Here is a 26,590-nt window from a genome sequence, read left to right on the forward strand (position 1 = left end):
ATTTAGAAGACACAGAGGAGAAGCTTCTGCAGAAGTAGCATCAGTAACAGAAGTAGGTCACAGCTATTTCATTTATGTCTAAGTCTAATTTATGCATTCCCTTTAAGTCACGCTCAGTGGTCGTGAAGTTACAGCTGCCCTGGGGCAACCTGACAAAAGAGAAGAATGTGACGATTGTAACTGATCAAACTAATCTTCAGGTCAGGGGGAAGGTCTCTACATAAAGTGAATTACTTTAGATTTATTACAGCTAATGCACCTCTTATGACTAACCTAAACTGAGTTAGAGGGACAACTTAATTCTGCTTAACCATTGCAACATGCACTAAATTATATCTGAAGCACACTCTGTGGTAACTGTAAATACTATAAAAATAAAAAAGGCAAAATAACAGAGTGAACCAGTGGTTTCGCTCGGGATAATTTCTCTCCTTCATTTTGAAGGACGGGGTTGAAAAAAATCCGTCATGAGCAATTTTTATCCTTCATGAATTAATCTCTCATAAGCGTTTTTTTTTTTCTTTTAATAAATGTATATATATAGGCTGCATATTATTTATGTTAGTAAAAATGTGAGATTGCAGGATAAATGGAGCTAAACTAAACCTGATCTGAACAGTCATGGTACATTTTGCAACAGAAATGTGCATAAACTCAACATCAAGGCTCAGATTACGCTCATACAAATGTAAAGTGGAGCTTATTATTTGCATTTGTCAATCTTAACGGAATGTAAGAGACGGTGGGTGAACGGGACAATGTTTACCAGTTGGCATCACTGCACGACGCGCCGCCGCTACCACACATGGGGAGGGAAAGAGAGAGAGAGAGGGGGGAATAGATGAGCTCGTCCAGAGACTGACGTGAGAAGAGCGGCTCCATATGGGAAGGATATTATTAGCCTTTAACCGCGTTTGCATCGTGGTTTTCTTCCCGTGTTGTTGTTAGCGGGTCAGGAAAGTTAGCGAGCGAGGCAGTGAGAGACCTGCGTGCTATGACAAACAACAGAGCTGCGTCTTTATTTTCGTTACGGCTTGATTTTAAATCCTTCAAAATGACGGACGGCTTTTGAAATTTTCCGTCAAAGTAAAAAATATTCCGTAAATGACAGAGAATTCTCGGTTAATGTAACCTCTGGAGTTAACGTAAAGTGATTGTAGCATCCCAGCTGAATTAGTGAAGCGTACAAGTGGTACATTTCCGTGTCCATCTTTATTTCCATTCTTTATGACCACCGTAAGAGCTAAAAGGTTAAACACAAGCAAATTATACTCATGAAACAATCTTAAGCATGAGTATAATTTGCTTGTGTTTAACCTTTTAGCTCTTACGCTGGTCATAAAGAATGGAAATAAAGATGGAAATGTACCACTTGTACGCTTCAATAATTCAGCTGGGATCCTACAGTAAGAGCTTTTTTCCTCCCTTCAGCGAGGAGCCAGAAGTAAATCGGTAAACCGTGAGGCATTTTACACATTCTCCCGCCATGATGATAAAAACATGGTTAGTGCTCGATCGTCTGCTCCGGAGGGACAGTCTGCTGTGAACACGTGAGATATCAGGACACAAATTAAGGTTAGGGCCAGGGAAATGGTTAACCTCTTAACTCCCGCCTGAACCGAGAGGATCTTTTTCCTCACGTCATCGGATTTTTTTTCCAACATTTTTTTGTTGGGTGTTCAACTCATTTTTGTAACTTTTTTGTAATTTTTTATCACATTTTTCGTCCATTTTTAATCATTTTTTGTCACATTTTTGACATTTTTTTGTCAATTTTTATCAATTTTTGTAATTTTTTTGTCACATTTGTGTCATTTTTGTCGCCAATTTTTAATCAATTTTTGTCACATTTTTGTCAATTTTTTGTCACATTTTTGACATTTTTTTGTCACATTTTTGACATTTTTTTGACAATTTTTAATACATTTTTTGTAATTTTTCGTCAATTTTTTGTCACATTTTTGTCACATTTTTGTCACTTTTTTGACATTTTTTTTGACAATTTTTAATCAATTTTTTGTAATTTTTTTGTCACATTTTTGTCATTTTTTCGTCAATTTTTTGTAAATTTTTTATCAATTTTTTGTCACATTTTTGTCAATTTTTCATCAATTTTTTGTCACATTTTTGTCAATTTTTCGTCAATTTTTTGTCAATTTTTTGTCAATTTTTTGTCAATTTCTTGTGACATTTTTGTGACATTTTTGCCACTTTTTCATAAATTTTTCGTCACTTTCTTGTCAATGTTTTCTCACTTTTTTGTCACATTTCCATCATTGTTTTATTGCCATTCTCACAGCTTTTTTCCAGAAGCTTTTGGATTGGGGTAAAGCCAAACTGGAGAAAATGTGCTCTGTTCAGGTGGGAGTTAAGGGGTTAACTTTAAGGATTAGGATTATTTGTATTTTTAGACAAACCAACTCATAGATCTATACAAACTCACAGCACACCGTCCCTCCGGAGCAGACGATCTAGCACTGACCTAAAAACATTCAAGCACTTCCTACAATACCGGAAACTACGTCATTTGTACAGGAAGTACGTCAAAATAAACCATACTCCGCTACAGTGATTGCTAAGTTAACAATGGAGCAGATATCATAAGATCGCTCTTCTCCTTGGTTTTCATTTTGAATTAAATAAATGAATAAAATGAGCCCAATCTGGCAGGGGATGATCATGGTGCCTCTGATACACGGCTACACAATTCAGTTTGGGAAGTTAATTCATTTAAAAATTGTATTTGTTTGTTTGTTTATTCAGGACAGAACATGTTAATGAACGCACATGAGAATCATGCAGGATAATTTCCTAACGTTGTCCCCGACTTGCACTCTCAAACACACTCAGTCATCCTGGCCAATTGCACATGTTTGGTGAAAGAGAAATCAGAGGAGGGGGGAGAACATGCAAACGTCACACAGAACGGCCCGTCCCTGTGAACCTCGTGCTGTGAAGTACAAGTAAAAAGTAAAAAGTGACGATGTTATGTCAGCCTTCTAAGAGTGTCCCAAACCATCTGCCCCTCCTGCTGGTATTTAAAACACTTCATGTCAAATAAATAGAGGCACTTTTTAATGACCAACCTAGTGCACAACAGATGAAACGTATAAGATGCATAGTTTACTCACATAGAGCTGCAGATGGAGGAAGCAGGAGAGCGCAGGGGGCGTGGCCTGTGGAAACTGCACCAACAGAGTCTGAAGATACTGCTCCAGCTCCTTCTGACGACGCTCCACCAAAGGCTTGGAGTTTTTACCTAAAATCTTCTTCGGAGGCAGCAGGCGCCGGTCCACTTTATTCTCTGCCGTTAACTGAGAGGAATGAAGGAAAACTTTACATTAGAGCTGTTGGATAGTGCAGGGCTTAAAGGAATAGGCCACCGTTTTTACAGTGGAATAGGGGTTGTTTCATGACCACGTTTTTTGTGACTGTCAATGTAAATGTACTTTGTATATCTATTTTGTATTTTTGTGAAGCACTTTGTGACTTTTGTCTGTGAAAGGTGCTATATAAATAAACATTACTTTACTTTCCTTACTTCCTTACTTCCTTACTTAGATATGTTCTTGCCTGAGCTGTGACGAGTTCTTTAGGACCTGTCTGATCTTCAGTCACGTAAACACAGCGCAGACGGCGTTAGCATTTAGCCTCTCCCTCTCTCCTCTATAGCTCCAAAACAGGTCAAGATAGAAGCTACCAAGCTCTTCCACGTTTCCCCTATTTAAATATGGTTACGTGAAGTGTTCCACTACAAAGTATAATTACACACAATTAAACAATGTGGATTTTAGAAGCGGATAAAAGGGGGAACTATATTGTAAGGCGTAATAATACCAGGAGTAGTTTGGCATCCGCACAGTAAAGTGAAGATTACTCCGCGGATTTCAAACTACTCCTAGCTTGGTAGCTTCTATCTTGACCTGTTTTGGAGCTATAGAGGAGAGAGGGAGAGGCTAAATGCTAACGCCGTCTGCGCTGTGTTTACGTGACTGAAGATCAGACAGGTCCTAAAGAACTCGTCACAGCTCAGGTAAGAACATATCTCAGTGTGTAAAAACGGTGGCCTGTTCCTTTAAGTACTTAGTCATCAAATATGCTGCAATACTCATATTGTTTACATCCGAGACCGACATGAAATACCGTTACTAATGTGTTTTACTAATATGCAAAGTAACGGAGGGTTAAATTGTGGCTTTACTGTTGTTTAGAGCTGAAAGATATGTGAACAAAGACAGAATTAAACCTGGGAGTAAACTGTGCTATGGTCTTTACATTGTTATTATTGTATTTATTTTACACAGCAAAACACAATGGACATTCAACAATCGGCTCTTGAGAATAGTTAGTTTTACCTTATTTATTTCAATGGCATTTATTTTGTGTTAAAAGAGTGATAAAAATGTGTCAGAGGAACAGCTCTAGAATAAGAAGATTATTACTATGTTAAGGTTCAGGGCAGGGGCGGACTGGCCATACGTCCATTCTGGAAGAGCTCAGAAGGGCCACTGGCTCTAGGGCCACCGGTCCCGCCTTAACCGAGTTTTACCCAAATCTAAAAGCTAAAAAGAAAAGGATCAAAATAGCGAGAAAAAAGAGGATGAAAACCAAACAAAAATGTGCCGGAAAAGCAAAAAAAGTGATGAAAAGTCAACAAAAACACGACAACAAAGCAACGAAAAGGCCACAAAAACGTGACAGAACCATAACAAAAAAAATGATAGAAAAAATGTGACAAAAAAGTGACAAAAACACAACAAAAAGCCACAAAAAGTAAGGAAGAAACAACAAAACTAAGACAAAAAATGCGGCGACTTGACAAAAAGTTGCCATCACTTTGTAGGTCTCAGCTTTCAAATGAGGCGCTACATTGTTGCTCTCCAGCCGAGAAGCTTTTAGATTTGGGTAAAGCCGAACTGGAGAAAATGCGCTCCGTTAAGGCGGGGGGTAAGTGTCACATTTACGCTAACTTGGGCCAGGCTGGTCAGAGTCCGGGGCCGTTTTTCAGTCCCAGTCCGGCCCTGGTTCAGGGAGCTGTGATAATTCTACATTTGTCTAAATATGTCCCTTTGGAATCAGGTCGAAAGTCGCTACCTTCTCATGGAGCTCGTGGAAATCACTGTATCTGTGTTTGACGGTCCATCGATGGAGGCCGTCGCTCACCTCGATGATGTAAACCTACAAAAACACACTCCATCAGAATCAGAATCAATAAAAAACAAGCATCAAATTACAGTCAGAAGTAGATATTGTCAGATGTTTGCCTATGGTTTCTGATCAACAGGATAAAGTGCCAAAAACATGGTTCGTTTAGTCAAGTTCCCAAATTAGTTCATGTAGACACTGGACACATATAGAAACTGGACTAACACGACCATATTAGTCCAGTGCTCCGGTCTCTGCACTGGCTTCCTGTCACTCAGAGAATTTAAAACAGCTCTGCTCGTTACAAGTCTTTTCATGGTTTAGCTCCAAAGTACATCTCTGACATGTTAGAGCCGTATGAACCATCTCGGGCCCTGAGAACTTCAGGGAGGGGCCTCCTGGTGGTTCCCAGAGTCAATAATAAACACGGTGAGGCTGCGTTTCAGTTTCATGCAGCTTAAATCTGGAACAGTCTTCACGAGGATGTGAGACAGGCCTCAACTCTGACAATGTTCAAATCCAGGCTGAAAACAGTTCTTTTTGCCCGAGCACTGAAAGTATTTTATCTGCACTTATTTTATGCAACTGTGAAGCACTTTGAATTGCCTTGTGTATAAACTGTGCTCTAAAATAAACTTGCCTTGCCTAAAGAAATGATGTGGATAAAAATGTGTTTTCTCAAGGAGTTTTCCTTACGAATATGTGATAATTGTGGATCAAAAGATTAAAAAGTTTAAACTTTAACCTCTTAAAGCAGTACTAAGTAACTCTTCCCCCTAAAGGCCATAAGCGCAACTGCAGGTGTAGTAGCAAGTTACGATTTTTTAATTTATTAATTGTCTCGGAGAGTAAATACTACACTGACAGGAAAGGTGAAGGGAGAGAGGGTTACTGTGCATCCAATTATACAATAGAAATATTTTTTTTCACTCAAACTTGGCTGTAAATACTGTTTAAAGTGACGTTAGCCCGCAGTTAGCTTTGCCCGTTAGCATGTTAGCTTCTTCTTCGTGATTCCATTAGTGTGTATTGCTTTCTCCGCACCGGTGGCAGTCAAGTTGCAAACATGGTTTTCTGGCCAGAGACACCAGGGGGCGATGAAAGACCCTCCACTCATCCCATAAACACTTGTATTACCCCCACAGGGACTACGGGAAGGATTTATTAAGGTAAATAAGTTACTTAGTACTGCTTTAATCCCCGCCTGAACAGCATTTTCTCCAGTTTGGCTTTACCCAAATCTAGAAGCGTCTTGACTGGAGGCAACAGCCATGTTTCAGTCAATTTTTTAAATGCGTTTTCATCACATTTTTGTGGCTTTATTGTTGCTTTTTCATCACTTTTCTGTCGTGTTTCGCCTCGTTTTTTGTTGCTTTAATACTGCGTTTTTATCCTCGTTTACGCCGCTATTTTGATACTTTTTTTAAACTACGTTTTTAAATTTGGGTAAAGCCAAACAGAAGAAAATGTGCTCGGTTCAGGTGGGGGTTTAAAGGTTAACATTCACATATTATTTTGCTCATACACTGAAGACACACTTTCTTTCAGTTTCCCCTGTCTTTGTGCTATGAACAAACAGGAAGCAAAGACACAATTATTTGCAGACGACACTCAACTCAACATCACAATGTGCAATAAACCTATGATTAGCTATAAAAATAGAGTTCGGGAAAGTCTACAGCTACCATGGAGATCGGCCATCTTTGCAGCTGTTGGCATACATTTCCATTGACTAACATTAGCTAAAAACAGTTTATAAAGTGGAGAAAATAGCCGTGGAACAACGCCGATACAAGCTGTAAATACGTCTAACTCACTCACTCACTCCAAGTGTTTTAATCTGAACAATAACTTAGGGCTGTGCAATTAATCGAAATTCGATTACGATTTCGATTACAACAGTAAACGATTACAAAATTAGCATAATAGCAAAAAATCGCTTATAATTTTTTTTTTCAATTTTTTTTTTTCAATTATTTTTAATTTTTTCAATTTTTTTTTAATGTTTTTTTTTTTCAAATTTTTAATTTTTGGATTTTTGTCACTTTTTTTGATGGATTTTTGTCTTTTTTTGATGGATTTTTGTCACTTTTTTGCTGGATTTTTGTCACTTTTTTGCTGGATTTTTGTCATTTTTTGGCTGGATTTTTGTCCTTTTTTGGGGGATTTTTGTCACTTTTTTGCTGGATTTTTGTCACTTTTTTGATGGATTTTTGTCTTTTTTCTGCTGGATTTTTGTCATTTTTTGCTGGATTTTTGTCACTTTTTTGATGGATTTTTGTCATTTTTTTGCTGGATTTTTGTCTTTTTTTTGGATTTTTGTCACTTTTTTGCTGGATTTTTGTCACTTTTTTGATGGATTTTTTTAAAGGCAACAAATAATCGTTTGAATAATCGTGATTTCAATTATGACAAAAATAATCGTGATTATTATTTTTTCAATAATCGAGCAGCCCTACAATAACTCCAGTATTTTAACTTCCAAAATCTCCATTAGTTTACAATTGCTGCTAATCCCATAATGCTCAACGATATGACGTCACATTCCCGAACTCTGTACACCCAGATGCGGTAAATAAGGCTTATTACTCTATATTACTATTACTGTTTTGTTAATGTATTATCTCAGCACACATGAAACAAAGAATGGGTTTGTTGCAGATGCCACTTGTCAGAAAACAAGTCAGAAACTAAATTTACCACATTATCCATTAACTAAACCAAAACATTTGAGATGCTTGTTATTGACTTCACTTGGGTTGAGCAAATCACAGCTAGAGATCATATTACCTCTGCTCTAATCCGTGCAAATAAAACATTTCCATCGTGACATGTAATAAAAAACACCCGAGAGCAAATAAAGAGCAATAAAATCAAAGATAATAGATCATAACGTTGATTACATAGTGCAATGGTTGACAAATCTTGACAAATTAGAAACATTTTTCGGTTAAAATGCGAGTGACACATCAAATCTCCAGCTAAGTAAAGTGTTCCTACTGAAAACTAATCATTTACTCGGCTGTCACTGGAGTCAGAACCGCCCGTGTGGCTGGTAAAGAGTGAGCTAACGTTTCATGCTAACAAGCCGTGCTAATCGAACAAGACGTACCGTGTAGTTTTCTACCAACTCCGAGCCAACAATGGCCACTTTCCTCTCGGGAGTTTCTTCCGTGAATAAAACAGGCTCCATCCCGAACCTTAGGACGTGAAACAAGGGCTGTTATTTAGGTTATTTCGGGGGGGGGGGGGGGATGTTTGGTGTGTTGCGGCTCTTCCTGTTCGTTAGCTAGCCGTCTCCCGCCGCCATGTTTGTTGTGATGTAAAGAAAAGCAGCTGATTGAAAAAAAAAAAAAAAAAACTTTATTGACAAGACAAACACGATAACTTAAAACAAAACTATTACTAAAGAATAATTAATGAAAACATACGTAAACAACAAAAATAAAATAAAATAAAATAAAATAAAATAAAATAAAATAAAATAAAATAAAATAAAATAAAATAAAATAAAATAAAATAAAATAAAATAAAATAAAATAAAATAAAATAAAATAAAATAAAATAAAATAAAATAAAATAAAATAAAATAAAATAACCACTGTGCCGTGGCGCACTGGTGTGCCATGAGATATTGTCTGGTGTGCCTTGGAAAATGATCCAATTTCACCTAGTTGTTTTTTGAAAACAAATTCATTGTTTTCCGCAAATATTGTACCGTTTTCGAGTGTCTGTGCTTCTAGAGCAGAGTAACCATGTAATAAATACTCCATATTCAGTCGCTCATTTCTTTGAAACAAGAGAATTAGTGATGCATGGATGCGGCAGGTGGCGGTGACTGTGGGATTATGGGTAGTGAGACTATACAGTGTTCCTATTATACTTTGATGTGAACGACTGAATATAGGCTACAGGGTTACATTTTTCTATATTTTCTGCTGGTGGTGCCTCGTGATTTTTTCAATGAAAAAAATGTGCCTTGGCTCAAAAAAGGTTGAAAAACACTGATAATCATTTGAAGGGCGTTTGTAGTTCGTAGGACCAAGAATGTGCATTGTACAATACCCTCACTGCAGTGGTGGAAAGTAACAAAGTAACAAGTACATGTAAAAAGTACAAATTAAAGGTACTTGTAAATTTTATGCTGAATACTTTCTACTTTTACTTCACTATATTTTAGAGCCTGTATCTGTACTTTCTATTTCACTATATTTTTTTTTACTGTGCTTTCATCAGTTTTTGTCAGTTGTTGTTTTATGGTGTTTTATGGTGTTTTTTGGTGTTTTATGCTGTACTTCCATCTTTTCTGTTCCCTCTCCGACCCCGTAGTTGATCACGTGACTCGAAGGCTGTACCCAATGGCTGCTCAGCCCCCCCCCCCTCGTGGATATATTATATTAAACGAGCGGGATGCGCTCTTGGCTGTCCCGCACTCCGCTCTGAAGAAGAAGGAGATCTGTTATAAAGAGAGTCTGAGATTCAGCCACTTCCGAGTCAGCGACGTTCATCCTTCAAACCTGCGTCACTGCGCCTGTAAGTATATACTGTACCTGTAAGTATATTCTGTATGTACTGTATATCAACACAGGATTACTGAGAACTGCGTGAATGAAGTTCGATCAGGAAATAGCGAAACAACGGTTAAAAGCTCTTCACAGTCGATTTCGCCTGATTGGACCTAAGTTTGTTCTTCTTTTCCCGGTGCGGACTGTGAGGGCGCGTGCGGAGAGAGCGCGGCGTCAACCGCGTGTGTTGATGCGTCCTCCACACTGTAACTGAGCGCATTGTCTCCTGGTCGGCTTTACCCAAATGTAAAAGCTTCTTGACTGGAGCTTGCAGCCTATAGACGAGTGCAGCGCCTCATTTGAAAGCTAAGGCCGACAAAGCTAATCTAAGCTTCTTCCTAGTTTTTCTAATCAAGTGTTAGTCGTTGTTCGGTTCGGTGTAGTTGTTACTGTGTTGTTCTGCCAGACTCTGTGTGTGTGTCTGTACCAGGACTCGTTCATCCTCAGCCGACACATGTGGGGCAGAATCATGAATCTACTCAAAGTCTCAGCCTCTCTCACATGTCACATAGCTCCAAAAAAAGCTCACGATAGAAGCTACCAAGCTCTTCCACGTGTTCCCTATTTAAATAAAGTTACGTGAAGTGTTTTCATGCCAAGTATATTTACACAGAAATGTAACATGTGGATTTTATAAGCAAATAAAAAGGGGGACTATATTGTGAGGCGTAATGATACGAGGAGCACAACGTCCGCGTAGTAACTCCTAAAGACTTCCCCCGCTCACTTCCGTCAATAACCTTTAGGAGTCGACATGCTACATTTCTGTGTAAATATACTTTGCATGAAAACACTTGACGTAACTTTATTTAAATAGGGAACACGTGGAAGAGCTTGGTAGCTTCTATCGTGAGCTTTTTTGGAGCTATATGACATGTGGGAGAGGCTGCGTATGTGTGAGCGCACGGACAAAGACCAGACGGGGATATATTAACTCGGCTAAGGTTAGGTAAGAACATATCTCAGTATGTGAAAACGGTGGCCTGTTCCTTTAAGGCCCCAGGGAAAAAGCACAGGGCAGATCTTGCCTTGTTTATTTGTTTTATTATTTTTATTTATTTATTTAGCACTTTAGCATAACTAGTTAAACAGAAAAAAAAGAACATAAAAAGCATCCATTCGGATGTATGAATATACAACAAAATAATGAAGAAGAATAATAGCCTGTGCATGAGGTAGAAGCCTATAGGCTTATAACATTATCTTATCAATGTGAGATGAACAAATGTGATCTTTCCACCAGGCGACTGCGACTGTAGAAAACACTGACGACTCTGAGGAGACACAAGTACCACAGGTGCTTCCACAGAGACACTGCTCCTGTGTCCTGCAGATATCAAGTATGTGTTTAAACTGTCCTCATTTTTAACATCATTTTATGTGCTTTATGTGCAGAGCAACAATGGTGTTCACCTGTGACCAGTGTGGAAAGAAACTGTCTGGCCCTGCAAGGCTAAAGGTGCACTACAGAACCCACACTGGAGAGAAACCGTACAGCTGTGACCAGTGCGGGAAGACATTTGCACAGCACGGGAGCCTTCGCACACACATGAAAATCCACAGCGGAGAGAAGCCGCACAAGTGTGACCAGTGTGAGAAGAGTTTTTCTGAACCTTCATATCTGAAAAAACACATGATCGTCCACACTGGAGAGAAGCCGCACAGCTGTGACCAGTGCGGGAAGAAGTTTACACAGCACGGGAGCCTTCGCACACACATGAAAATCCACACTGGAGAGAAGCCTTTTGAGTGTGACCAGTGTGGGAGGGGATTTACAAACGCGGGGGCCTTCAATGTACACATGAGAATCCACACTGGAGAGAAGCCTTACACTTGTGACCAGTGTGAGAAGAGTTTTTCTACATCGGCTCAGCTCCAAACCCACAGCAGAGTCCACACTGGGGAGAAACCGTACAGCTGTGACCAGTGTGGGAAGGAATTTACACAGGCCGGTGCCCTCACGGTACACATGAGGATCCACACTAAAGAGAAGCCGCACAAGTGTGACCAGTGTGAGAAGAGTTTTTCTACATCGGCTCAGCTCCAAACCCACAGCAGAGTCCACACTGGGGAGAAACCGTACAGCTGTGATGTTTGTGACAAGGCCTTTTCTCAGTCGGCCACACTATATGCACACAAGAGGATCCACACTGGAGAGAAACCATACAGCTGTGACCAGTGTGAGAAGTCCTTTTCCTCATCTCAAAGTCTCAAATCTCACATGATCGCCCACACTGGGGATAAAATGTACAGCTGTGATGTTTGCGGTCAGACGTTCGGACGGGCCGATTCCCTCAAAAAACACGAGAGCGTTCACACCGGAGAGAAGCCGTTCGAGTGTGACCAGTGCGGGATGAAATTCAGGTCAAAAAATAATCTTTCAGTTCACAGGCAAGTCCACAGAGGCGAGAGGCCGTACAAATGCGACCAGTGTGACAAGGCTTTCCGGAGATCCGAGCACCTCAGCAACCACTATCGCACCCACACTGGGGAGAAACCCTACAGCTGCGATCAGTGTGGGAAGGAGTTCTCTCAGTCTTACACCTACAATTGCCACATGAGGATTCACTCTGGGGAAAAGCCGTACAAGTGTGAACAGTGTGGTAAAAACTTCAGGATCTTGAAAGACTTGACAGTGCACCGTCGAATCCACACCGGAGAGAAACCCTTCGTGTGTGAAGAGTGTGGGCAGGCGTTCACTCAGTCACAAAGCTTAAAGCAGCACCGGAAAGTCCACACTGTCGAAAGACCGTTAAACTGTGAGAAGTGCGGAAAGAGCTTTAAGACGAATTACCACCTCGTGTCTCACCTTAAAAGCCACGTTAAAGAGAAGACGTTTAAGTGTGAGACGTGTGAGAAGTTTTTCAAAACTTTACAGTGTCTTCAGCTACACCAGCGCATTCACACTGGGGAGAAGCCGTGCGAGTGTGAGCAGTGTGGGAAGGCCTTCAGGAATTTAGGCAACCTCTTAATGCACAAGCGCAGCCACAGTGACGAGAGGCCGCACAAATGTGACCAGTGTGACAAGGCTTTCAAGACGACGGAGGCCCTCGCCACTCACGTCCGAACCCACACGGGGGAGAAACCGTACGGCTGCGATCAGTGCGGGAAGGAGTTCATAACGTCGGGCGCTCTGAAGGTTCACATGAGAATCCACTCTGGAGAAAGGCCGTACAGCTGTGACAGATGTGAGAAGGGTTTCACTTCGAGCGGTGCACTTCAGATTCACCTGCGAGTTCACACTGGGGAGAAGCCGTTTGTCTGTGGGGAGTGTGGGCAGGCCTTTAGTCAGTCAGGGAACATGAAGAAACACCTGGCGTCTCACGGGGCAAGTGTGACCATTTGAAGAATGTGATTTTTTTATTTGCTGTGAGAACCTCCAGATGCCTCCAGAGCCGTGGGAAGATATTTTTTCCATCTTTTTGGGGGGGGGGTATTCAACTCAATTTTTGTGTTTTTTAGTTGTTTATTGCCTTTTTTTTTGGTGATTTTTTGACATTTTTTTGTGATTTTTTTTTGTCATTTTTGTTGTTGTTTTTTTGTCATTTTTTGTGATTTTTCTTTTTTTTTCTTTCTACATCACTGCACATTCACTCACGTCGTTTACTCGTGTTTTTATTTCTATTGTTTGATCTTTTTGGTGTTTTTTAAAGATCTTTAATGTGACTTTATTGAATGTGTTGAAGCTTAAAGACTCGAGTGTAATATTTGAAGAATGTTTTATTTGCTGTGAGAACCTCCAGAGCCGTGGGAAGATGTTTTAGTGAGGGGGCGCTGAGGGACAAAATTTACCCCCAAAATACTGTTTCTGTGCATAAATCCTGTTTATTAATCTCTTAACTCCCGCCTGAACCGAGAGCATTTTCTCCAGTTGTCTTTTTTTTGTCATTTTATTGTCATTTTTTTTGTAATTTTTTTGTCTTTTATTGTCTTTTTTTGGTCTTTTTTTGTAATTTTTTGTAATTTTTTGTAATTTTGAAAAATTGCAACAACAAAAAAACACAAAAAAACAAAAAATGACAAAAATGGACAAAAATTTGACGAAAAAGTGAGAAAAATTTTACAAAAAATTTACAAAAAAATGAGAACAGTTTGACGAAAAATTACAATAAAAACACCAAAAAATGACAAAAAAATTTTTTTTTGTCTTTTTTATAATTTTTTTGTGATTTTTTTGTCACATTTTTTGTCATTTTTTTTCATCATTTTTTTGTCATTTTTTGTCATTGTTTTCGTCTCAGTTTTGTTGCTATTTTCACACCTTGTTTCCAGAAGCTTTTGGATTTGGGTAAAGCTGGAGAAAATGTGCTCTGTTCAGGTGGGAGTTAAGGGGTTAATATCGCCTGCAGTTCACAAACTATCCACCAGGGGGTGCTGCAGCGCCCTCAGCACCCCGGGTTCCCACGGCCTTGGACGCCACATAATAATTCCTCGCTCCAGGTCTGGTCAGACTGAAGTAAAGAAAACTCTCACACTGTAAGTACAGGAAATGTTTAGAATCAAGACCATGATAAACATAAACATTATTGATCCATCGTCATTTTATTTTCAGCCACAGGTGATAAACGGTCTTTCTGAATGAACCGTGACCTCACACGTATGAGCCGTTCTCTGTGGTCCAGATTCAACATGTCGTTCATCGTCAACAGCTCCAGATCATGTTTGTTCCTCAGAAGTTCTTTGTATAAAGCGACAAAAAAAATACACAAAGGCTCAATCTGGGTTTCTTTATCTGAATGAATGAATGAATGAATGAATGAAACTATATCGTCCCTCTTTGCTCTGGCACATCGATCGTGCAGATGCAGCTGACAACACAATTAGAGCATATTAATATAAATGATCATGAAAATGTATTGACCATTTGTAAACATTCAAGAATACGAAGGTTCTGTATTTTATATATTGAAAAACTGAACATAGAAAACAAAAACATCTGTTAATACTGTAAATATACATATATGTATATATAAGACATGTGTATATGTGTCTTTTTTGTTGTTTTTTGTCACATTTTTTGTCATTTTTTTGGTCTTTTTTTGGTCTTTTTTGGGGGAGATTTTTTGTGTGATTTTTTGTAATTTTTTCATAATTTTTTTGTCATTTTTTGTCATTTTTTGTCATTTTTGAGTGATTTTTTTTGTAATTTTTCCTCACTTTTTTGTCACATTCCCATCCTTGTTTTCGTCTCAGTTTTGTCGCTATTTTCACACCTTTTTTCCAGATTCAACATGTCGTTCATCATCAACAGCTCCAGATCATGTTTGTTCCTCAGAAGTTCTTTGTATAAAGCGACAAAAAAAACACAAAGGCTCAATCTGGGTTTCTTTATCTGAATGAATGAATGAATGAATGAATGAATGAATGAAACTATATCGTCCCTCATGGGGAGATTTGCTCTGGGCTCATCGATCGTGCAGATGCAGCTTATTAATATAAATGATCATGAAAATGTATTGACCATTTGTAAACATTCAAGAATACGAAGGTTCTGTATTTTATATATTGAAAAGCTGAATATAGAATACAAAAACATCTGTTAATACTGTAAATATACATATACATAAGACTGTAAATATATGTATGTAGACATAAATACATACCAGTGTAAAGTGTGAAGTAACAAAAGGGGCAGATGTTATAAGACTTGTTCTTCTGCTCCGTTTCATTCATACTGTGTTGAATTGGCGGTTTTATTGTGATTGCAAAACATCACTTTTGAATGAAATAAAATGAAATGAAAATGAATAAGTGCAAACTTGTTTCCACTGTAGGAAGTTTTGTTAGTGATTCAACTACTTTAATTCACAATAGGCGGCGTTCACGTGACATCACCACATTCTAAAAGCCTATACTATTATAAAGAGGAAAAAATCTTTTGTTTTTGAGGACATTTTTGGTCTTGTACAGAGAGATCATGGACCCAGTGACTGATATTAATGATAATTTTTGTAATTCATACATTTTCTTTCTAGCTACGACTTGTGCAAGTGTAATGCTGTTAATAGGAAAAATTGAAGAAAGAAAGAAAATGTATGAATTACAAAAAAGATCATTAATATCAGTCACTGGGTCCAAGATCTCTCTGTACAAGACCAAAAATGTCCTCAAAAACAAAATAATTTGTCCTCTATGTAATAGTATAGGCCTTTAGAACGCTGTGATGTCACCTGCAACCCAGCAATAGGCGGCGTTCACGTGACATCACAACATTCTAAAGAGCCATAGTTTAACATGGAGGTGGAGCGACTGACGGTAACTATGGTAACTACAGTAACTGACAAAATGCATGTGTTTATACCTTTGTTGTTTGGCTCATGTCTCAGTCATTACTGGAGGAATCCACATGAAACACAAACTGTCACAAAGTTCATCGTCTCCTCTGTCGGCTCATATGAACTAATGTACAATTATTATCTCTGAAAAACATCAAAAGGTGGTGACGATATGTGAAAACATGAGTGTGATGTTGTCCAAAAGAAAAGACTTTCAGACATAATAATAATCTCACAGGTTTGAGAATCCGATCACGATCAAACACTGAAGAGGAAAAACATTTGTCTTTTTTCGTTTTGGAGATTTTCTTCCAAAAACTCTATTTCTCCCATAGATACAGACGCATCTCTGGAATCGCCCATATATGGTCATGTTTGAAAACAGTTAAGGGGGAAACAATTTTGAAAAAATCTAAACTTTCTCTAATTATTGAAAAAACTACTTTAACAAACGCTGAATTATGAATATAGTTTCTACTAAATAAAGATACAAAGACATGGGGAGGAGCAAAGTGGTTCAACAGCCCATAAATACATAAAAAAAACGGAGAATGCTAACTTGATGCTACATGATAGCATTGGGCTAATGCTAACGGTTAGCTAGCGCTTGCTACAACTGCCGTTTTTTCACTTCTACAGAACAATCTGCTGTGAGAAAATATCCACATGGGCCCGATTTACACTTGACGTTATTTATGTGATAAATAAGTTCATATTCCACCAGAAAACGGCTAAAAAGAGGGAAAATTGTGTTTCCCTAAAGATTCTATTTTCCCCCTCGGCGAAGCCACGCCCCTTTCTATGACGAGATGCGTCTGTATCTATTGTATTGGCCCCGCCCTCCATCTGACATTATGACATCATCACATTCTAAATCGTGAACGCCGCCTATTGGCTAAATCTGCGTCTCTGTGATCGGGTCAGTGGAACTCACGCCCACAGAGATTATTTAAGGCGAGACACTGCAGGTGAATAGGGGAAAAAATGTATATTTACAGATATCAATTTGAAGCTGTTGCTGTCGATCACTGACTTAAATGTAAGAAAAAAATACATTGCAAGTTTTCTGTCATTTTATCTTTTCATATAAGAACAAGGTGTTTTATGCCTAAAAATGCCCCAAATTTCCCATCTTTTCGGCGACGAAATCTGAATAATGGACAGAGCTTAAATTTATGGTTTCATTTTATTGGTAAATGAGTTGCCAAGACTTTTTCTCTGAGGGGATTTTGGATTTCTTGTTTAATTTTAAAATAAGCAGTTTTTTAGTAGAAAAATTTGTAAAAATTAAATTTTCGCCTTATTTTTTGACATTCAAAACTCAATAAATGGGGCTTAAGGGATTAGATAATAAAAAATCCCTCTGAAAAAATCTTCCAAATATTGTTCAGTCCAAGGCTGGAAAATGTGAAGTCTTTAGGTCCGACTGACGTGGACATAGTGTCGCCACAATGACAGAAAAATGTGTTTGGAGAAAAAGGCCCTTGAAATTGTGTTCTCCCATATAAGTCTATGGGGGAACATTGAATCAGCGCAATATTTAAACATGTTATTGTGAAGATTAGGCATATTTTCTGTTTCCGGGTGAAAGCTTGTATGTTCAGAGACAGATTTGGCCCAAAACTTGAAAACTGAAAAAATTGACTTTTGCCTGTGGTGTCTCCCCTTAAGAACGACAATCAAAAGATTTGCGCAGTGACTAAAAAATGGCTTCTAGAAAAACAAACTCATGACGTGTAACGAGGCCATGAAGGAGCGACCGTTCCCCCAGAGAAAGGACCGGAGAAAATGTTCTAATGTTTCAATCTTGTTTCAATTAAATGTATGTTTTTAATGATGTCATGGTCAAGTTTTCATCTACATTTAAATCAGTTTCTGCAACATCAGCCTGTCCAGGGACGACAGCTGGAAATGAGCATCTTTACTCTAACCTGGTCCATCTTTCCTTTGGTCAGTGTTAAATCTGTCCCTGTTTAAATAAAAAACATCTGATATCTGATGACTTTAGTTCTTACAAAGGAACAAGCCCGGCTCTGTAACATTACCCAACTTAGTTTAACACAATAGTCTTTGCTTTGGACGAGATGAACTCAAAATGTCATTGTCTGTTTTTGCCTTTTTACATTTGAGTCATTCAAGTCATCGAATGTTTCCAACTGCAACAAAATAACAAAAAAGTGTTTATCTAATGACCAGCTTTGCAATTGTAATCCCTTTACTCTACACGGTTACTTATTAACCTCTTAACTCCCACCTGAACATGTTTTCTACAAATTCTCCAAATCTAAAAACTTCTACAAAACAGAAGCAAAAAACGAGAAGAAAATGAGGATGTAAACACAACAAAAAAACGCTCAATAGTGACAAAAAAGAGACAAAAATGACAAAAACTCAACCAAGTGACAAAAATCCATTAAAAAAAAATCCATAAAAAAGCGACAAAAATCCAGCAAAAAAGCGACAAAAATACATCAAAAAAATGACAAAAATTCAGCAAAAAAGTGAAAAAAAATCCTGTGTTTACATTTGCTGCACTTTCATCATTTTGTGTCACATTTTGTTGTTCGTGAGTTTCATGTTGTTCTTACGTCGCTTTTTTTTGGTGCGTTTGCGTCACTTTTTTATTGCCTTTTCATCCTCGTTTTCTTCTCATTTTTATGCTTTTTTTTTTTTTTTTCAAGCAGCTTTTGGATTTGGGTAAAGCCAAACTGGAAACACAACGCTCGGTTCAGGTGGGGGCTAAGAGGTTAAACATGTATATAATTTAATACATGAGTAAAAGGCAGCTGATTATTCTATAAAACAACGGCTGTTTCCCAATTGCGAGGATGCGTCCTCCGTTTGGCCACTTCGTTGACGTCCTCGGTGGCGGCTCCTCCAGAGTGTCCTCTCTCCGCCGCCTCTGAGCTCAGATGGAACGGCCTCCGGAGCGGCTGCGTCAGGTCACGTCAATCTATGCTCATTAAAACAACTGTTTTATGAATAACAGAGGCCAGGAAACTGTTTATGTGGAACAAAACGTTTTTTAAAGTGAGTTCAAACTAATAAAGTTTTGCGAGAAAAGAAAAAAGAAACTATGCTGCAGTGCATCATGGGTAATTTCAGCTCTCCGAGGCAGCAGAGGATCCACTGCTGTTTCCTTCGTAAATGAGCCAAACGGAGGCGTCGAGCTGCGAGGGGGCGAGTGGTCCAGGTGAAATGGAACCACTTGGCGGCGCCGTGATGACGCAAATAACGTCCGAAGTGGTCGAGACGCCGAGGATCCTGGACATAGAGGCTCAATCCGAAACCATCAAATTGTAGCCTCTAAGCACTAACACTAGCAACTAACTCCTTAACCTTTCATGGGGTCAACTGTTAGACCTCTATGCAGTTAGTGAACTAGAGCTTCAGCAGCATTTTGAACAATCCGTCCGTCCTTAAACAGGGGAAAGGGAAGTGACATCACCAACAGCTGCTTTTCTTCTTCTTTAAAGTTATTGGTGGAGTGCAGGCCAAACAAAAGTGCATGTCGCCCCCTAGTGTCCAACAACAACATAGTGTCCAAACAAAGACATTTAAGGAAAAAAATAAATCCAAATGATCCAAACATTTCCCTTTAGTGTTATTTTATTTCAACAGCTGTTTCATAAAGCTACATTATGCAAATGATCCATGTGGCTTAAGTTTCTACTAAATGAAAACAAAAGCATTTAATCCGTTTCCTGAGTTTCCTCTTTAACACTGACATGTGACTGAGCTGTGGGGACGACAACATGGATTTATCACTTTTATAAAGTTTGGCTTGTGCAGAATCTTAATTTTTAATTATTATTATTTTTATTATTAAATGTGCTCCTGTCAATCAACAGTGGTTGCGCATGAATCACTCCAGGGTGGGGGCGAGGGGGGTGGGGGGTCTGGCGCAGTGGCTTATGGGATGGCACATAGCTCCTAATCACTGGTTAGTTAGCATCAGAGGTCCCTATGCTAAAGTGGCTATGATAGTTAGCATCAGAGGTCCCTATGCTAAAGTGGCCATGATAGTTAGCATCAGAGGTCCCTATGCTAAAGTGGCTATGATAGTTAGCATCAGAGGTCCCTATGCTAAAGTGGCCATGATAGTTAGCATCAGAGGTCCCTATGCTAAAGTGGCTATGATAGTTAGCATCAAGGCTCCTTTTCCTAACTACTTCCTAACTGACTTACCAATTCGGAGGCAACTTTCCATGGCGGACGCTGACGCACATCCGGTTTGGCGTAAGAGCTCTTAGCAATCTGCCCGTTTCGGAACCAGCCTGGGAAACAGCCTTTATTGTAAGAACTAAACAAACCATCTGTTCCCTCCCAGGCCCCGTAGTTGATCACGTGACTCGAAGGCTGCTCCGCCCCCCTCGTGGATCTATTATATTAAACGAGCGGGATGCGCGTTGGGCTGTCCCGCTCTCCGCTCTGAAGAAGAAGGAGATCTGTTATAAAGAGAGTCTGAGATTCAGCCACTTCCGAGTCAGAGACGTTCATTCTTCAAACCTGCGTCACTGCGCCTGTAAGTATATACTGTATATTCTGTATGTACTGTATATCAACACAGGATTACTGAGAACTGCGTGAATGAAGTTCGATCAGGAAATAGCGAAACAACACGGTTAAAGCTCCTCACAGTTGATTTCGCCTGATCTCGGACCTAAGTTTGTTTCTCCTCTTTTTCCGGTGCGGACTGTGAGGGCGCGTGCGGAGAGAGCGCGGCATCAACCGTGTGTGTTGATGCGTCCTCCACACTGTAACTGAGCGCATTGTCTCCTGGTCGGCTTTACCCAAATGTAAAAGCTTCTTGACTGGAGCTTGCAGCCTATAGACGAGTGTAGCGCCTCATTTGAAAGCTAAGGCCTACAAAGCTAATCTAAGCTTCTTCCTAGTTTTTCTCATCAAGTGTTGGTCGTGTTTCGGTTCGGTGTAGTTGTTACTGTTTTGTTCTGCCAGACTGTGTGTGTCTGTACCAGGACTCGTTCATCCTCAGCCGACACATGTGGCAGAATCATGAATCTACTCAAAGTCTCCCTCATTAACACATCTATACAGGCATTACTTGTCTTTGTGCCTCACCCTGACTTGTGCTGTGTTTAAAGGAACAGGCCACCGTTTTTACATACTGAGATATGTTCTTACCTAACCTTAGCCGAGTGAATATATCCCCGTCTGGTATTTGTCCGTGCGCTCACACATACGCAGCCTCTCCCACATGTCACATAGCTCCAAAAAAGCTCATGATAGAAGCTACCAAGCTCTTCCACGTGTTCCCTATTTAAATAAAGTTACGTGAAGTGTTTTGTTTTCATAATGATACGAGGAGTAAAACGTCCGCGCAGTAACTCCTAAAGACTTCCCCGCTCACTTCCGTCAATAACCTTTAGGTTATTGACAAATTGATCCTACTGCTCCCTCTAGTGTCAACATGTTTCTTCTTCTCTGTACTTTTCAAAAATCTTTTGTTTGTATTTATATTTGAACAGGTTAAGGTTTGGACATCGTTTCATCTCCATCTCCAATTTATTCCACAATTGTACACCATTAACTGTCAGGCTGAAACTTTTCAAAGTGGAGCTATGACTCTGAGTCCTAAAGTTTAATTCATCCCGTAATTCATAACGACCAGTACGTTCTTGGAACCTTCTTTGTATTTGGTTTGGTAACAGTTTATATCTTGCTTTGTATAACATCTGTACCGTTTGGGACTCAACAATGTCGCAGAACTTCATGATCTTTGATTTGAAAAATAGTGGATTTGTGTGGTCTAAAAACCCAACTTTATGAATTAATCTGACAGCTCTTTTTTGCAGCAATACTATTGGTTTAACTGTGTTTTTATAGGTACTACCCCAAACCACAGTACAATAGTATAAATAGGGCAAAATCAGTGAAGAGTATAGGGTATGTAGAGCTTTGACGTTTAAAATGTGCTTTGCTTTTGCTATTACTGCAATGCTTCTTGATATTTTAGTAGATATATATTTAATGTGTGATTTCCAAGTGATTCTGTCATCTATAATGACTCCAAGAAATTTGATTTCGTGCACCCGCTCTATAACAACACCCTCTATCTGAGTTGCCTCCTGAGCATTAGAATCACAGTTGCCGAATATCATCATTTTGCTTTTACTCAGATTTAGTGACAATTTGTTTTGTTTGAACCACTTTTTGACACTCTTGAGTTCCAAGTTAACAATCTGACACAGTTGCTTTAAGTTGTCTCCTGAAGCAAAAATATTTGTATCGTCTGCAAACAAGATAAATCTAAGAATTTGAGATGTTTTACAAATTTCGTTAATGTACAAATTAAACAATTTTGGACCCAGAATGGAACCTTGAGGTAAACCACACACAATTTCTCGACAACTCGACTGGTATTCACCTATTTTCACACATTGTTTTCTATTTTTCAAGTAACTGGTGACCCACTGTAGAGCTACCCCCCTAATCCCATAATGTTCAAGTTTATCAATTAATATATCATAGTTTATTGTATCAAACGCTTTACCTAGGTCAATAAAGTGGCTAAAGTGAGGTAAGAGCATATCTCAGTATGTAAAAACGGTGGCCTGTTCCTTTAAGGCCCCAGGGAAAAAGCTCAGGGCAGATCTTGCCTTGTTTATTTATTTTATTATTTGTATTTATTTATTTAGCACTTTAGCATAACTAGTTAAAAATAAAAAAAAAGAACATAAAAAGCATCCATTCGGATGTATGAATATACAACAAAATAATGAATAATAATAATAGCCTGTGCATGAGGTAGAAGCCTATAGGCTTATAACATTATCTTATCAATGTGAGCTGAACAAAGTGTGATCTTTTCACCAGGCGACTGTAGAAGACACTGACGACTCTGAGGAGACACAAGTACCACAGATGCTTCCACAGAGACACTGCTCCTGTGTCCTGCAGATATCAAGTATGTGTTTGAACTGTCCTCATTTTTAACATCATTTTATGTGCTTTATGTGCAGAGCAACAATGGTGTTCACCTGTGACCAGTGTGGAAAGAAGCTGTCTGGCCCTGCAAGGCTAAAGGTGCACTACAGAACCCACACTGGAGAGAAGCCGTACAGCTGTGACCAGTGCGGGAAGACGTTTGCACAGCACGGGGGCCTTCGCACACACATGAGAATCCACACTGGAGAGAAGCCGCACAAGTGTGACCAGTGTGAGAAGAGTTTTTCTGAACCTTTCTATCTGAAAAAACACATGATCGTCCACACTGGAGAGAAGCCGCACAGCTGTGACCAGTGCGGGAAGAAGTTTACACAGCACGGGGGCCTTCGCACACACATGAAAATCCACACTGGAGAGAAGCCGCACAAGTGTGACCAGTGTGAGAAGAGTTTTTCTGAACCTTCCTATCTGAAAAAACACATGATCGTCCACACTGGAGAGAAACCGCACAGCTGTGACCAGTGCGGGAAGACGTTTGCACAGCATGGGAGCCTTCGCACACACATGAAAATCCACACTGGAGAGAAGCCGCACAAGTGTGACCAGTGTGAGAAGGCCTTTTCTGAACCTTCCAATTTGAAAAAACACATGATCGTCCACACTGGAGAGAAACCGCACAGCTGTGACCAGTGCGGGAAGACGTTTGCACAGCATGGGAGCCTTCGCACACACATGAAAATCCACACTGGGGAGAAGCCTTTTGAGTGTGACCAGTGTGGGAGGGGATTTACAAACGCGGGGGCCTTCAATGTACACATGAGAATCCACACTGGAGAGAAGCCTTACACGTGTGACCAGTGTGAGAAGAGTTTTTCTACATCGGCTCAGCTCCAAACCCACAGCAGAGTCCACACTGGGGAGAAACCGTACAGCTGTGACCAGTGTGGGAAGGAATTTACACAGGCCGGGGCTCTCACGGTACACATGAGGATCCACACCAAAGAGAGGCCGCACAAGTGTGACCAGTGTGAGAAGAGTTTTTCTACATCGGCTCAGCTCCAAACCCACAGCAGAGTCCACACTGGGGAGAAACCGTACAGCTGTGATGTTTGTGACAAGGCCTTTTCTCAGTCGGCCACACTATATGCACACAAGAGGATCCACACTGGAGAGAAACCATACAGCTGTGACCAGTGTGAGAAGTCCTTTTCCTCATCTCAAAGTCTCAAATCTCACATGATCGTCCACACTGGGGATAAAATGTACAGCTGTGATGTTTGCGGTCAGACGTTCGGACGGGCCGATTCCCTCAAAAAACACCAGAGCGTTCACACCGGAGAGAAGCCGTTCGAGTGTGACCAGTGCGGGATGAAATTCAGGTCCAAAAATAATCTTTCAGTCCACAGGCAAGTCCACAGAGGCGAGAGGCCGTACAAATGCGACCAGTGTGACAAGGCTTTCAGGAGATCCGAGCACCTCAGCAACCACTACCGCACCCACACTGGGGAGAAACCCTACAGCTGCGATCAGTGTGGGAAGGAGTTCTCTCAGTCTTACACCTACAATTGCCACATGAGGATTCACTCTGGGGAAAAGCCGTACAAGTGTGAACAGTGTGGTAAAGACTTCAGGATCTTGAAAGACTTGACACAGCACCGTCGAATCCACACCGGAGAGAAACCCTTCGTGTGTGAAGAGTGTGGGCAGGCGTTCACTCAGTCACAAAGCTTAAAGCAGCACCGGAAAGTCCACACTGTCGAAAGACCGTTAAACTGCGAGAAGTGCGGAAAGAGCTTTAAGACGAATTACCACCTCGTGTCTCACCTTAAAAGCCACGTTAAAGAGAAGACGTTTAAGTGTGAGACGTGTGAGAAGTTTTTCAAAACTTTACAGTGTCTTCAGCTACACCAGCGCATTCACACTGGGGAGAAGCCGTGCGAGTGTGAGCAGTGTGGGAAGGCCTTCAGGAATTTAGGCAACCTCTTAATGCACAAGCGCAGCCACAGTGACGAGAGGCCGCACAAATGTGACCAGTGTGACAAGGCTTTCAAGACGACGGAGGCCCTCGCCACTCACGTCCGAACCCACACGGGGGAGAAACCGTACAGCTGCGATCAGTGCGGGAAGGAGTTCATAACGTCGGGCGCTCTGAAGGTTCACATGAGAATCCACTCTGGAGAAAGGCCGTACAGCTGTGACAGATGTGAGAAGGGTTTCACTTCGAGCGGTGCACTTCAGACTCACCTGCGAGTTCACACTGGTGAGAAGCCGTTTGTCTGTGGGGAGTGTGGGCAGGCCTTTAGTCAGTCAGGGAACATGAAGAAACACCTGGCGTCTCACGGGGCAAGTGTGACCATTTGAAGAATGTGATTTTTTTATTTGCTGTGAGAACCTCCAGATGCCTCCAGAGCCGTGGGAAGATATTTTTTCCATCTTTTTTTGGGGGGGTTTTCAACTCAATTTTAGTCTTTTTTTTTTTCTTTTTTTTTTCTTTTTTTTGTCATTTTTTGTCATTTATTTTGTTTTGTTTTTGTCATTTTTTGTGTGTGATTTTTTGTGATTTTTGTGTGATTTTTTGTGATTTTTTTGTGATTTTTTGGTCTTTTTTTGTCATTTTTGTTGTTGTTGTTTTGTCATTTTTTGTGATTTTTTTTTTTCTTTCTACATCACTGCACATTCACTGACGTCGTTTACTTGTGTTTTTATTTCTATTGTTTGATCTTTTTGGTGTTTTTTAAAGATCTTTAATGTGACTTTATTGAATGTGTTGAAGCTTAAAGACTCGAGTGTAATATTTGAAGAATGTTTTATTTGCTGTGAGAACCTCCAGAGCCGTGGGAAGATGTTTTAGTGAGGGGGCGCTGAGGGACAAAATTTACCCCCAAAATACTTTTTCTCATTTGAAAGCTAAGACCTACAAAACTCATCTAAATGGATCTTTTTTTTGTTGTCATTTTTTCTCTTTTTTGTCATTTTTAGTCATTTTTTGTCGTTTTTTTGTCACATTTTTTTCATGTTTTTTTTTTTTTCATCTTTTGTCTTTTTATGTTTGTTTTTTGTCAAAAAAAATTGTAATTTTTTTTGGTCATTTTTTGGTCTTTTTTGGGGGGGATTTTTTGTGTGATTTTTTCATAATTTTTTCGTAATTTTTTCATTTTTTTTTTGTGTAAGATTTTTTTTTTGTCTTTTTTGTTGTTTTTTTCCTCACATTTTTTGTCAATTTTGTTGTAATTTTTTGTCTTTTTTTTGTCTTTTTTTTTTTTGTCTTTTTTTGTGATTTTTGAGTGATTTTTTTGTAATTTTTTCGTCACTTTTTTGTCACATTTTCATCCTTGTTTTCGTCTCAGTTTTGTCACTATCTTCACACCTTTTTTCCAGAAGCTTTTGGATTGGGGTAAAACTGGAGAAAATGTGCTCTGTTCAGGTGGGAGTTAAGGGGTTAATATTGCCTGCGGTTCACAAACTATCCACCAGGGGGTGCTGCAGCGCCCTCAGCACCCTGGGTTCCCACGGCCTTGGACGCCACATAATAATTCCTCGCTCCAGGTCTGGTCAGACTGAAGTAAAGAAAACTCTCACACTGTAAGAACAGGAAATGTTTAGAATCAAGACCATGATCAACATAAACATTATTGATCCGTCGTCATTGTATTTTCAGCCACAGGTGATAAACGGTCTTTCTGAATGAACCGTGAC

At 39.8% G+C, this 26,590-nt stretch overlaps 3 protein-coding genes across 4 annotated transcripts in view; 2 read left to right on the forward strand and 1 right to left on the reverse strand.

Annotated features, from left to right (window-relative positions):
• nisch (nischarin) overlaps positions 1 to 8,461 on the reverse strand; it is a 42,781-nt gene extending 34,320 nt beyond the window's left edge. For both annotated transcript variants that reach the window (XM_079555975.1, XM_079555974.1), the window contains exons 1-3: positions 8,258 to 8,461; positions 5,095 to 5,178; positions 3,132 to 3,314 (exon numbers count right to left, since the gene is read on the reverse strand). In XM_079555975.1, the coding sequence (XP_079412101.1) occupies positions 3,132 to 3,314; positions 5,095 to 5,178; positions 8,258 to 8,338 (348 nt within the window). In that variant the 5' untranslated portion in view covers positions 8,339 to 8,461. The remainder of the gene's footprint in view (positions 1 to 3,131; positions 3,315 to 5,094; positions 5,179 to 8,257) is intronic.
• LOC306962771 (uncharacterized protein) overlaps positions 1 to 26,590 on the forward strand; it is a 1,040,752-nt gene that overhangs the window by 736,735 nt on the left and 277,427 nt on the right. The gene's annotated exons all lie outside the window — the stretch shown is intronic.
• Positions 23,207 to 25,255, forward strand: LOC306963507 (uncharacterized protein; the record flags this gene model as incomplete). Its single annotated transcript, XM_079557081.1, has 1 exon — positions 23,207 to 25,255. The coding sequence occupies one exon, from the start codon at positions 23,207 to 23,209 to the stop codon at positions 25,253 to 25,255; it is 2,049 nt and encodes a 682-aa protein (XP_079413207.1).

This window comes from Gobius niger (assembly GCF_951799975.1).
Source record: "Gobius niger genome assembly, chromosome: 5".
NCBI lineage: Eukaryota > Metazoa > Chordata > Actinopteri > Gobiiformes > Gobiidae > Gobius > Gobius niger.